Source organism: Ictalurus furcatus, chromosome 28 (genome assembly GCF_023375685.1).
Source record: "Ictalurus furcatus strain D&B chromosome 28, Billie_1.0, whole genome shotgun sequence".
NCBI classification, from domain to species: Eukaryota; Metazoa; Chordata; class Actinopteri; order Siluriformes; family Ictaluridae; genus Ictalurus; species Ictalurus furcatus.
The window spans coordinates 1651159-1662609 of record NC_071282.1 but is presented as its reverse complement, the minus strand read 5'-3'; the positions used below and the strand labels follow the sequence as shown (position 1 = coordinate 1662609).

Sequence of the window (11451 nt, the reverse complement as noted above, 5' to 3'; positions counted from 1 at the left end):
ATAGAGATAGAAAGAGAGACAGAGTGACGGAGAGAGAGAGGGTGAAAGAGAGAGAGAGGAGCTAAACACAGAGAAAAAGAGACAAAGAATTATTAAGACAGAAAGAGTGTACGAGGGAGAGAGTGTTAGAAGGAGAGAGATGGACAGAGAGAAGACAAGAAAGACAGACAGATAGGTACAGAAAGACAGTGAGAGAGAGAGAGAGTGAGAGAGAGAGACAGAGAACACAGAAGAGCCAATCAGATTGCAACCTTCAAGATTCTGAAGCTTGTGGCCAGAAAAGTGCACAAAAACATCGACGCGCCGTTTTTCGATTTCTGAAGGACTGACGTTCACCGAGGTTCGTGCGCCAAACAAGCCTGAAGTTTTAAGTCGTCTACATTTACCAGCGAGATTTAATAAGATGGAATCTATCCGTCGGCGGTGTGAAGACAGACATGGTGCGCGGTGCTCTCTGGTGTCTTCCCTTCCACTGCTGAGTCCTTGAACAAAACCTTCGCTCCTCGCCCGTGGATCCGCTCGTACTTTGCCCGCGAGTCATTTCCCATAAACGTCTGTAAAAACGTGAAATGGATTCTAGAACTTCATCACACTCTGAAACAAACCCCGTTATAGAGACACAAACCCATCGAACAAGTTCAAAAATAATTTGCTTTAATCAAGTCTCAGAAGAACAAACCGTGCCACATGATACAGGAGAGATGAGACGAGTGTGTGCAGCTTTGTCCTCACGGTATTAAAACCCCGATCAGAATCACTGCAACAGCTCAAGTTTATCCAATGAGATGTGTATGAGGTGCTTGGCCCCCGAGTTCCAATACTGCTCAACACACCCTTGACTACTTCCCCTTGTGAAGGGGTGTTCCTTTAATTCCTTTATTAGTTCTTTGTGCGAATCGGCTCAGATGTAAAAGGAAAAAAACAAAACAATGTTGTGTTATAAATGACCACACATCTATAGTGTAGTTAACATGAAAGGAACATAACGGTGCATTAAAGCGGTACCGGAGCAACACCTCATGCAGCGGAACGAAGTCGAGACTCCAGGAAAGAGTGGACGGCGCAAGCGTTTCGCAAATATACAGTTACTGACCTCACTAGAAAACACGTATACAACGTTCCCGTATAAACGACAGGTGTTCCTCAGAGGAAACTGAACAGTACTGATCTGAGTCCATTAGCGAGCCGCAGTCACAGCGCCACCAACAGGGCTGGAGGCAGAACCGCAGGTCCGACAGAGTTCACAGCCAAAGTGTGTGTGTGTGTGTGTGTGTGTGTGTGTGTGTGTGTGTGTGTGTGTTAATTCCGTGCAGAAATGTTTTCCCAGGCTCCACAAGCACGGCGTGTGCGTGTTTAGTCTTCATGAATATTGAACAGCTTGGCCACCTCGTTCAGATCAGCATGCTCCTCTCCGTCTTTAATGATCTGGAAAAAAACACGTCAGACGTTACTGATGAGCAGAGTACGAAAGAGTGGGAGAAGGGGGAGCTCGGGTGTGTTCAAGGACGATAAAGGAGTTGGTTGGATAAAATACGAAGTGAACAAAAAAAAAAATGAGGTGAGAGAGAGAGAGAGAGCGCGCACAAGCGAGCGAGCGAATGAGTCTACCTTCCGGGCGATGGGCATCCTGTTAAAGACGTTCCACAGCACGATGCCGACCACCACCTTGTCTCTCAGGTAGAAGATCACTCCTTTCCCATAATTCTCCTGCTGTGTGGGCGGGGCAGGAGCTGCTGTAGCTGTAGAAAGCTCTCCAGCAACCGCCTCTGTCTCACTCTCTGACCTGATTCCTGTACCTGAACACACACACACACACACACACACACAAAACAGGCTTATAGACTGGAACATAAGATAATAGGGTTCTTCATGGCTAAAACTCAAAAATGACGATAGAATTCCTTTACTACACGTTGCATGGTGTGTGTGTGTGTGTGTGTGTGTGTGCACCTGATTGCTCGGTAGCTGCTTTGGGTGTGTCCTTGGCAGTAGCTTTTGCAAACACTCCTACAGTTGGGAGACTGCTGTCTACAATACCGATGGCTTCGTACCCTACGTCAGGGCCCAGGTCACTCCTAACACACACACACACACACACACACACACACACACACACACAGAACCATGTCAGAGTCAGTGCTGTTTATTAACTGGACAATAATAATAAAAAAAACAGTTAGTGTGTGTGTGTGTGTGTGTGTGTGTGTGTGTACCAGAACATGGACTGGTGCCAGTAGGGCTTATTGGCTCCAGTCATGTTTTCTCCGGCGAGTCTGCCGCTCACCACGGCGTGATCATGATGCTCCACCCGCCTCCGACCCAGCTTGATGTCATAGAAACATGCAGCATCACCTGCCTGTATACACGCACACACACACACACCCATCAGAATACAGTGCGTGTTGTAGATTGCAGGACTGATCGCCTGTACATTATAAAGTCAAGGAAATAACACATTCTAAACTAGAGTGCAGATGTTGCCAGCTGTGAGAGGAAGTCAGTCACACGCACCACCCAGATGTTGGAGCGTGCCTGCAGCTCAGCGTTCACCCGATACCCTCCGAAGTCCGAGTCGATCTCCAGGCCGGCCGATTTCGCCAGCTCGATGCTGGGCTCCAAACCCACGGCTGCCACGATGTGATCTGTCTTCACCTGAACACACACACACACACACACGGAAAACTTCAGCAGTGTGTAGAGTAACTCAACAACCTGCTATAAACCTCACACAGCTCACTCACCAGTCGCCCGTCTTTCAGTTTTATCTCCACTTTTCCGTCCTTATAGGACACGTTCTTAACCAGGGCCTCCGTCAGCACCTGGACGCCCTCTGTCAGGGGTTAAAGGTCAGGAGAATCACACAATGTTCCACCTTATAGCAATGGAGACATTTTGTTCCAGACCCAGAGCCTGGAAACCATGTTAGACTTTGATTATTCTTCCCGTCCTGCTCACCTCTTTTCACTTTCTCGGTGGTCCAGTTGCTCAGGTACTCCGGTAGAACTTTACCCATGTTCCCTTTCTCCGGGAACAGCTGGATCACCTCCAGGCCCAGATCGTGTGCTACAGAGAGAAACAGGGTTAGGAGGTGGAATTTAAGAAGTACACTCAGTACAATCACAAGCTCTCAGACTTGGAGCCCGGTTCTGGTCGTGCCCGGTTCTGGTCGCTGAAGGGTTTTGGGAATCAGTGCGATCCTCACACTGACACGTGGCACGAATTAGCTGTACTAATTAAAGATGTTTACTGCAGAACAGGACATTATAGCTCTTATTAATATTAATCTCTCATTTGTTTTGTAGACTGTACACTTAAGTTTAGTCATGTCATTATTTACAGTTTATTATTATTATTATTAATATTAATCTATACGTTATTTCATACTTATTTTTAAATGTATTCATTTGATTCTCATACTCATCTATATTACTTAATATCCATCTCTATTATTTATTATTTGACATTTATCTGTTTTTTTTTCTATTTTTCATTTGTCTATTAATTATTTTTTTGTTTAATTCTATAATGCCGATTTATATGTCTTTTTTTTTTTTTTAAATATCTCCGTTTCTCTTCGTTATTTCGTATTTATCTGATAAGTTTCTATTTATTATTTGATATTTATATTTATTATTGCTACAGCAGTGACTCTGTTAAAGCACTTCTGGAGATGCGAGGAAACAAATCTGACTCATCCGCGCCTCCGCTTTGTCTTCGTGCCGCGAGCGCGTTTGACCCGATTCCTCGCCGTGTGACTGACGGCTCTGTGACGCCGTGTGGACTCACATCTCCGGCCCAAGGCGCAGGCCAGCTCGCTGCCCAGGAACCCGCCCCCGATGATGGCGATGGACTTCAGCTCTCGGGAAACTTTTTCCAGCGCTTTAAAATCCTCGATCTGTTCGGAAGAGTGACGGTTTAGTGATCAGTCTAATGGTTAATAATTATTAGAAGGAGAAATATTGTGTGTTTGTGCGATACACACCTTCCTAAAAAGAGTCGTCCTGTTCTTCACCTCTTCGCTGGCTCGCTCAATTACCTGCAGGTTCCTGGGAACCCCACCTGCCACACACACACACACACACATTAACATCCACAACAGTGTGTGTGTGTGTGTGTGTGCGTGTGTGTGTGTGTGTGTACACGTGAGAGGGTTTCTTTTTACCTGTAGCAATCAGACACTTGTCATAGGAGATCTCAGTACCGTCACTCAGTCTAACTTTATTCTCCCTGACGTCCATGTGCACCACCTAGAGGACACACATACATCACACAATTAGCTTCTCTCTCTCTCTCTCTCTCTCTCACACACACACACACACACTTTTGGAGAACTCTCTAGATAAAAGTGTGTGAAGTGGGAGATCTCTCACCTTCCTGCCTGTCAGCACAGACACGCCCCCATTTTCCACCATTTCCAGCTCACTGGGTCTCACGTAGAAAGAAGGAGGTTGGAAATAAATGCTGCAAATCACACACACACACACACACACCACAGATTCATATGAAATACTAATACTTCAATAGACTTCACACTGCAATTAACTAAGGATTCTCACCTCCTCTCTTTGCCGTTCCACTGTTTGAAGCGCAGCGTTTCCGTGACGGCGGGGTCATCAGAGAACCACAGCTCTTTGGACAAGGGAGGCCTCATGTACGGCAGGTCAGCTTCTTCAGTCACGATCAAAACCTGCGCAGAAAACAGGACGCTGATCCCACACCTCAGAACGCCCGCGCAGTTCTTAAACAGCGCTCTGTTTGTGGTCTCGTACCTGTACTCGCTCTCGGTTTCATAGCGTGTGGGGGTCTGACCTGAACGCACAGAGCACTACGAGTCTGTGTGATTATTTAAAAATCACAATTCTAGTTCGCAGAGAAACAGAAGAAATATATAGGCGTATAAAATACCAAAGATGTCTTTACTTATTCACGTTACCCATATAACGTTATCCTACATGTGTTCGCTAAAAATGAGCTGTCTCCCATGGGCAGCTCTCTGATCGTCATGTTGGTTTATCCTTTTTAACAGTCTTCACATGTGAAACTGAAGGCTAAAACCAAGAGTAGATGTTCAGAGCTATTTAGCGTTTAAACAATCAATCGATCACTAAACAGTTCACACCTGGGTAACAAGAAACACCTGTCAGTCACACGTTCCAATATTTTTGCTTGCCTACAAATTGGATTGTCTGATACAAAATGTCCTACGGAGCGATGTGTTTCAGGTCGTTTAACATGTCTACGTATAAATACCAGGAAATAAAATCTGAAATTCGAAACTCTCTTCTTCGTATTCGTCTTTTGATCTCTTCAGTCAACAGCAAAAACAGATGAACTGACCTTGCTTTTCCAATAGTTTTGGACGAGGCTATATAGGTGTAGTGGTAGAGCTGGTTTTACTCACCCGAGCACCAGGGTCACGGGCACGAATAGACCTCGCTGCTGCAAACGATGCCGTTCCTCCACCAATCAGGAGGTAAGGGGCGTGTGCTGGTACCTCAGGGAGGGCAGGTACGGCGGTAGCGGGTTCAGGTTCTAAAATGAACACAAACAAGTTCAGAAGCCAGAAACTAGTCAATGACCATCTTCCAAGAACAGCCATCTCTTAAACTCGAAGCTATACGTGCGGGGATGGGGAGGGGGGGTATTTTAGGAGAACAGGATTTTGGGAAGAATGGTTAATCCCATGTGTGAGTTCTTAGCGTTAACAGCTAGCATTACAATTATCACACATTTCATCAAAAGGACCCGGTGACTCATCAACTTAGCAAATCAGGTGTGACCTCTGTGAACATGGGTGAACATCATGAGGAAATGAAGACCCACTATGAAAACAACCCAGAGAAAGTGGTAACATTATGTTTAAAAAAAAAATTGTTTGGTTCCGATCCAGTTAAAACTGGAATCTTACCACTCTGGGTTACTGGTGGAGTCTCAGGAACACTTTCTGCCGCCACTTCAGGCACAGGCTCTGTTGGTTTTACCCGACGTGAAAGCAGAGAAAAATTAACCACAGTTCCACAAGTGAAAAAAAAAAGCCATCAAACGATCAAAAGGTCCTTCATTTGTTTTAACATAAATACATCGCCGGGTCTCCATGCAGAAGTATCAGGCTTACCGCTCTCAACAACAGGAGCTGGAGGTTCTTCATCGACACTGGCTTCAATTACAGGAGCTTCTTCCCCAGTTGGTTCCCCAGATTCAGAAACAATGGCTTCTGGGACAGTTTCAGTTACAGAAGGTTCTCGAGTAGGGTCTTCTGAGACAGCTTCTTTTACAGAAGGTTCTGGAGTAGAGTCTTCTGGGAAATTTTCAGAAGCAGGTTCTGTTACAGACGGCTCGGACACAAGGGCTCCCAGGTCAGCTTCATCTGCCGTTGGTTCTTGTGGAAGCTCGCCAACTGGAGACTCGTGTACGGGTTCCGAGACGTCCTCAGCCACGAGTTCTAATTCCACAAAAGGAGCACATGCACAAGATGGTTTGAGAGATGCCTCAGTGCTTGGATCGTTGCCTTGATGAGCATTTCCTTCTCCTTTATGGTGTATGAAATATCTCTGCGAGCCAAGGTGTCAAACACAATCAAGAAAAAGAGTGTGGAAATCTCACGCATCTTCACTTGATCTCATCACTTTCAGCAGGTGCGTGCAGGTTCTTCTGTTGCTTTCTAGCGTGCTGGCTCGATCATCTACTCACCAAAAAGTCCAGCAAAGGGAACGTAAACAAACTCACGAGCAAACTCCTTCCAGAGTATGAACTCCTTCGTTCATTTCCATGTAGGAAATGATAACGATCCAAAGACCAATCCACTCGCTTACTGTGTTTAAAACAAGCCAACAAAGCTTGTGGGAAAGGGAGCATACAAATGAAACCAAATCAAGTCCCAAGATACCGCACATGAAGCCCAAACACAAACTTGAGACAACATTCACGTTAGTTTATATTCAGGTTAGTTAGAGACAGAGGTGTTATTCACAACAAACTTTCAGAAGGAAAGGGTTTGATGAGTGTGGCATGAGGGAAAAGTGAAAAGAACATCACCTCAGACCAACCATTTCTTCTGGACCAATTTTCCATAATCACGCAGTTCAAACAAGGAACATGCGTAGAAACGTTGATGGTTGGATGAGGGACGTCAGCAGAGTCGTGGAGGACAAAATGATCTCACACACACCGTGAGGACAAACGTTCATAATTAAAAGACAGAAATGGTGAGTGGTATGGTGAGAAGATGTAGCGTGTAGCTACAAACAGCGGGAAAACAGACAAAAAGCGCAACATGCGACATGCAGCGTTCCATTAATGCATGGTGCCACATGAACCGAGAAAGGGTTCTACCAGTGTTAAGTTCTGAAGAGAGTGGTTCATGAGGTTCGACAAGCTACACAAGTTCTCGTACAGCCCGAGTCTCAAAACGTAAGCGAGGCAGGAAAAGCTACGCGTCCGAGACATTGCCGTTGTGTATCGTGCATCTACAGAACCTGACGGTACGTTCCGTCACGTCAGTAAGAGATGAAGGTTCTGGATCACAGGGGTCAAGGCGCTCGACGCATCTCCAGCAGCTTGATTAGTGATCTCTTAATGATTCATCATTACACATCATCAACATGCTGAATTACAGGAGAAACCGCACCAATGTTGTGGAACCCCCAGGAAACAATGCCTACCTTTTGGACCTCTAGCATAAAAGTTTACACACCCTTTTCAAGGGTTAGAGGTTTCAGGATCTTGATTAAAACTAATCGACTTCCAGAATAAAAGTTTACACACCCCTTTCATGGGTTGTGTAAATGTTTGTCGTATTCCTTTTCCTGTTGTAGAATTCATCGACACTTTATCTGCTTTAGCACTCAACTAAACAGACAATATTGTTCAGGTTACCGGGGTCGAGGGTGTCATGGTTTCATCCGTTTGTGTTTTTCAATACTACACGATTAGGTGTAAATGTAACAAAAGCGACTGCTTTGCGTTTTTTTTATGTACTGAAATAACCGCCCGCTTGCATCCCTCCCTTTCTGACATCCCACGACGTTCCGATTGTTTTACTCGGACTGTACTTGAAACAACGTCCGTCCTCGCTACCGCATTTTAGCATATGCTAGGCCGACGCAGACCTGCTAATGCACAAGAAGCAGAGAGAATGTAATGTCAAGCTAAGCAAAGGTAAAGAGTCTGAGGTAGCAGAGGTAGAACAATGTGTTTCTAATATTCTGCCATTCCCTTAAATAATTTACATTCAAATGAACTCCTTACGGCATGAAACTTATTTACACTGTGATATTTGCAAAACTAAATAGCAACAGGACCGGGCTGTAGTTACGAGACACTGGACGAACGTATTAAACACCTGTCTCCTGGGAAACCTAGGATGTTAGATCTGTTATTAGGTGATTGTACTGAAACATACCTGATATCTAGGGTATGATCTGAATTTCTCCAATAATACAAAACACTAAAAGTTTAACGGAAATTCTAACTGACTGATCTAGACAAAAGTTACAGAGAAAGGCATAAGAGCAATGTGTTTGGCTGTGTGTGTGTGTGTGTTCAGGCATGTAGGAGTAATTGCATGGTGGAAGATCCTGTATAAATAACTCACCTTTTGTTGGTTCTGTCACTGCTTCTGCTGCAAGAGAGGGGGAAAAAAAAAAAAAAGAGAAAACACAGTGGATTTAAATTACACCCGTTGGATTATGGGAGGAGGATGTGTCGTTTTTGCATTGTGCCTCATTCTGATTGACTGCTGATATATTTAGTGAATAAACCAAAAAGAACGTTGAAACAAAATCGAAATTTTTGATAAGCCATCATGAATCAGATCAATTCTGGAGCAGCACGCCTACTGTAAATAAATTACAAATTATATTCGCATATTATAATTAGACTCACTCAGAAATTCTCTCTCTTCGCTAATGGACAGTTAACCACACACACGCGCTCCAGAGACTCCGCAAACATGCGAGTGCATTCCCTCCGTGACCTACCCGTGACCTCCGGTTCTGTCGTTACAGCAGGAGCGGGACGTTCTGCCGTTTTCTTCGACCGGCCCTCGATTTCTGTGATTCGCTCGGAGAACCTCGCGCTGTCTGCCGAAAGGGTGCGGTAAGCCTTCAACAATAAAATCATAATCAAAACACACACATACGAAGCATTTAGAAACTCTTTCACCCCAAAACACTGCTGGGAATGTAAAATAATAATAATAATAATAATAATAATAATAATAAATCCTGGCACATGTCAAGGTGAGATACTGAAACTATCATTAGAAGTGCCAGGCTTTATAAGAATGCATTAATATGCAAATTAGACATACCTCCATGATCTCCGGCAATTAGCTAGAGAGCTAATAACTGCTTATAAACCACCTCACATTTGTTACCATGACAACCATGCCCGGGAGCTAATACGCTCCTGAGTAACATTGCTACCGTCCGTCTGCTAATCTCAGACGTGACTGGTCCAAAGAAGTCAAGTGTATTTATTGACATCACACTAATTGCGCTCATACGCAGCCCCGCCCCCGAATCAGTTTGATCTGTTTCACAACCTAGAATTTTTAAACTGAGAATTTCACCGAAAATCGAACAAACAGCTAGCCTGACGTTCAACCAACCAGTCGGGGCGTGATACTCACATAGGCTCCACCTCCCAGACATGCCGCTCCCACCAGCACATAGTATATGGCGTTGTCCCCGCCTCCAACCGATGGACCGGACGACATGTGGGTCTGCGGTCCAAATGCCGGCCTCCTGTCATTCCTCAGCACTGCAGAAACAAACACCACAACACTTTAAAGCTGGAAGATGTTCAAGAGTCGACTCTTTAAAGTGAGTCAGATCATTGGACTCAACTCACCAGTAAGAATTGACTCTTCTTAAAGTGAGTCAGATCATTTGACTCAACTAACCAATAAGAGTCGACTCTTTTGGCTCCCAAATGATTCATTGCCATTTGTTCTGACAGTTTCTGATATTTTCACCAGTGAGGTTTTTTTCCACCCATATATATGTGTATACGTGTATATATATGTGTATGTGTGTGTGTGTGTGTGTGTGTGATGGCCATCAGGCAACAAGGACAGGCCGCTTACCAGCAACGACACTGACCTTGACATGTCCGCAATAATGAGTTTATATGTGCAGGACAAACATTGTGGGCTCTTTTTTTTTGGCGCTATCTTTAGAACCTTAGCATATTTTAAATGTCTCTACATCCCCTACACCTTTAGAACATCTCTAGATCCTTAGTGTAATTAAAACATTTTTTTTAAACCTTTAGAACATGTTCAGAACCTCATCATCTTTGGAACTTGTGTCTTTAGAAAGTCTACAGAACCTGAATATTTTAGCACATCTTTAGAACAACTTTAGAACCTCAGTGCATGTAGAACATTTTAGAATGTTAGTGCAATTAGAACCCGAGTGTCATTTTAGAATCTTGGTGTCTATAGTGACATCCTAGTACTGCTCTAGAACCTTAATGTCTTTAGAACATTAGAACCTTGTTACTGCTCTAGAACCTTAGTGGCTTTAGAACATTAGAACCTTGGTGTCTATAGTGACATCTAGTATTGCTCTAGAACCTTAGTGTCTTTAGAACATTAGAACCTTGGTACTGCTCTAGAACCTTAGTGGCTTTAGAACATTAGAACCTTGGTGTCTATAGTGACATCTAGTATTGCTCTAGAACCTTAGTGTCTTTAGAACATTAGAACCTTGGTACTGCTCTAGAACCTTAGTGTCTTTAGAACATTAGAACCTTGGTACTGCTCTAGAACGTTAGCGTCTTTAGAATATTTTAGAACCTTGGTGTCTACAGTAACATCTCAGTGCTGGTCTAGATCCTTAGAGCCTCTGGAATGCCCTAAACCTTAGTGTCTTTAGAACCTCTTAAAATGCTTAGTGCCCTTAGAACATTATTTTCTTCAGAACCTTTACTCCACTCTCCCTGACTTTTTATAAACACAAACTTTAACGCCATTAATAAACTGAACAGGAGTGTAGCCCTCGGTTAGCTCGTCAGCCTGTTCCCTAAGAGATTTGGTTCTCCTAGGTTCTACGTGCTGGTTCTCCTGTAAGCCGTTTAGCCGCCGCCGGGCTGCTCAGGTACTAAGCGGAGGTTCACAACCTGCCGCGGCTCTGAAGTTAAACTGACAGGTAAGTTAGCTGGCTAACACGCATGCACACACACTCACGCGCTCTCTTCCCGGTTTGCCGACACAGTGTTGAGGAGGCTCGCGCCACCGGGGCCAGTTTATTCCACACCGTTTTACACCGGAACATTGCAGCTGGATTTTATTTAAGATAAACTAAAGACCACAAAGTCCCCACGCGCCGCCGTCAGCTTCTCACAAGGCCGGTGTGGTGTGCTAACAAGAGGGATCACCGTAAACATCCTGCACCCTTAGGACCTCTTTTGTGGTAGCTATTAAATTCGCCTGATTAAAAATCAGAA

General features: G+C 44.4%; 1 protein-coding gene across 4 annotated transcripts; it reads right to left on the bottom strand.

The window, feature by feature from the left end:
• Positions 1-633: 633 nt before the first annotated feature.
• Positions 634-11451, bottom strand: aifm1 (apoptosis inducing factor mitochondrion associated 1). 4 transcript variants are annotated; one of them, XM_053618243.1, is made up of 19 exons: positions 11192-11451; positions 9632-9762; positions 8979-9102; positions 8594-8617; positions 6116-6442; positions 5909-5968; positions 5402-5532; positions 4557-4687; positions 4371-4461; positions 4163-4247; positions 3983-4059; positions 3787-3895; positions 2956-3063; positions 2742-2830; positions 2512-2652; positions 2214-2356; positions 1951-2075; positions 1609-1796; positions 634-1425 (listed from the first exon to the last, which is right to left on the bottom strand). In XM_053618243.1, exons 1-19 carry the CDS (start codon positions 11277-11279, stop codon positions 1354-1356), a joined length of 2244 nt encoding a protein of 747 aa, XP_053474218.1. In that variant the 5' UTR covers positions 11280-11451; the 3' UTR covers positions 634-1353. The 4 variants fall into 4 exon arrangements, with proteins under 4 accessions (XP_053474218.1, XP_053474217.1, XP_053474220.1 ...); XM_053618242.1 differs by having other exon boundaries at positions 8594-8620; positions 11192-11450; XM_053618245.1 differs by lacking the exons at positions 5909-5968; positions 6116-6442 and having other exon boundaries at positions 11192-11424.

Bases quoted from the DNA above. Each gene is read 5' to 3' on its own strand.
- aifm1 (XM_053618242.1), bottom strand. From the start codon at position 11,279: ATGTTCCGGTGTAAAACGGTGTGGAATAAACTGGCCCCGGTGGCGCGA. The intron at 2,653-2,741 runs GTGAGTGAGCTG...GTGTGTGTTCAG, and splicing joins AACTGAAAGACGGGCGACTG to GTGAAGACAGATCACATCGT. The intron at 2,076-2,213 runs GTACACACACAC...TGTGTGTGTTAG, and splicing joins TGGCACCAGTCCATGTTCTG to GAGTGACCTGGGCCCTGACG.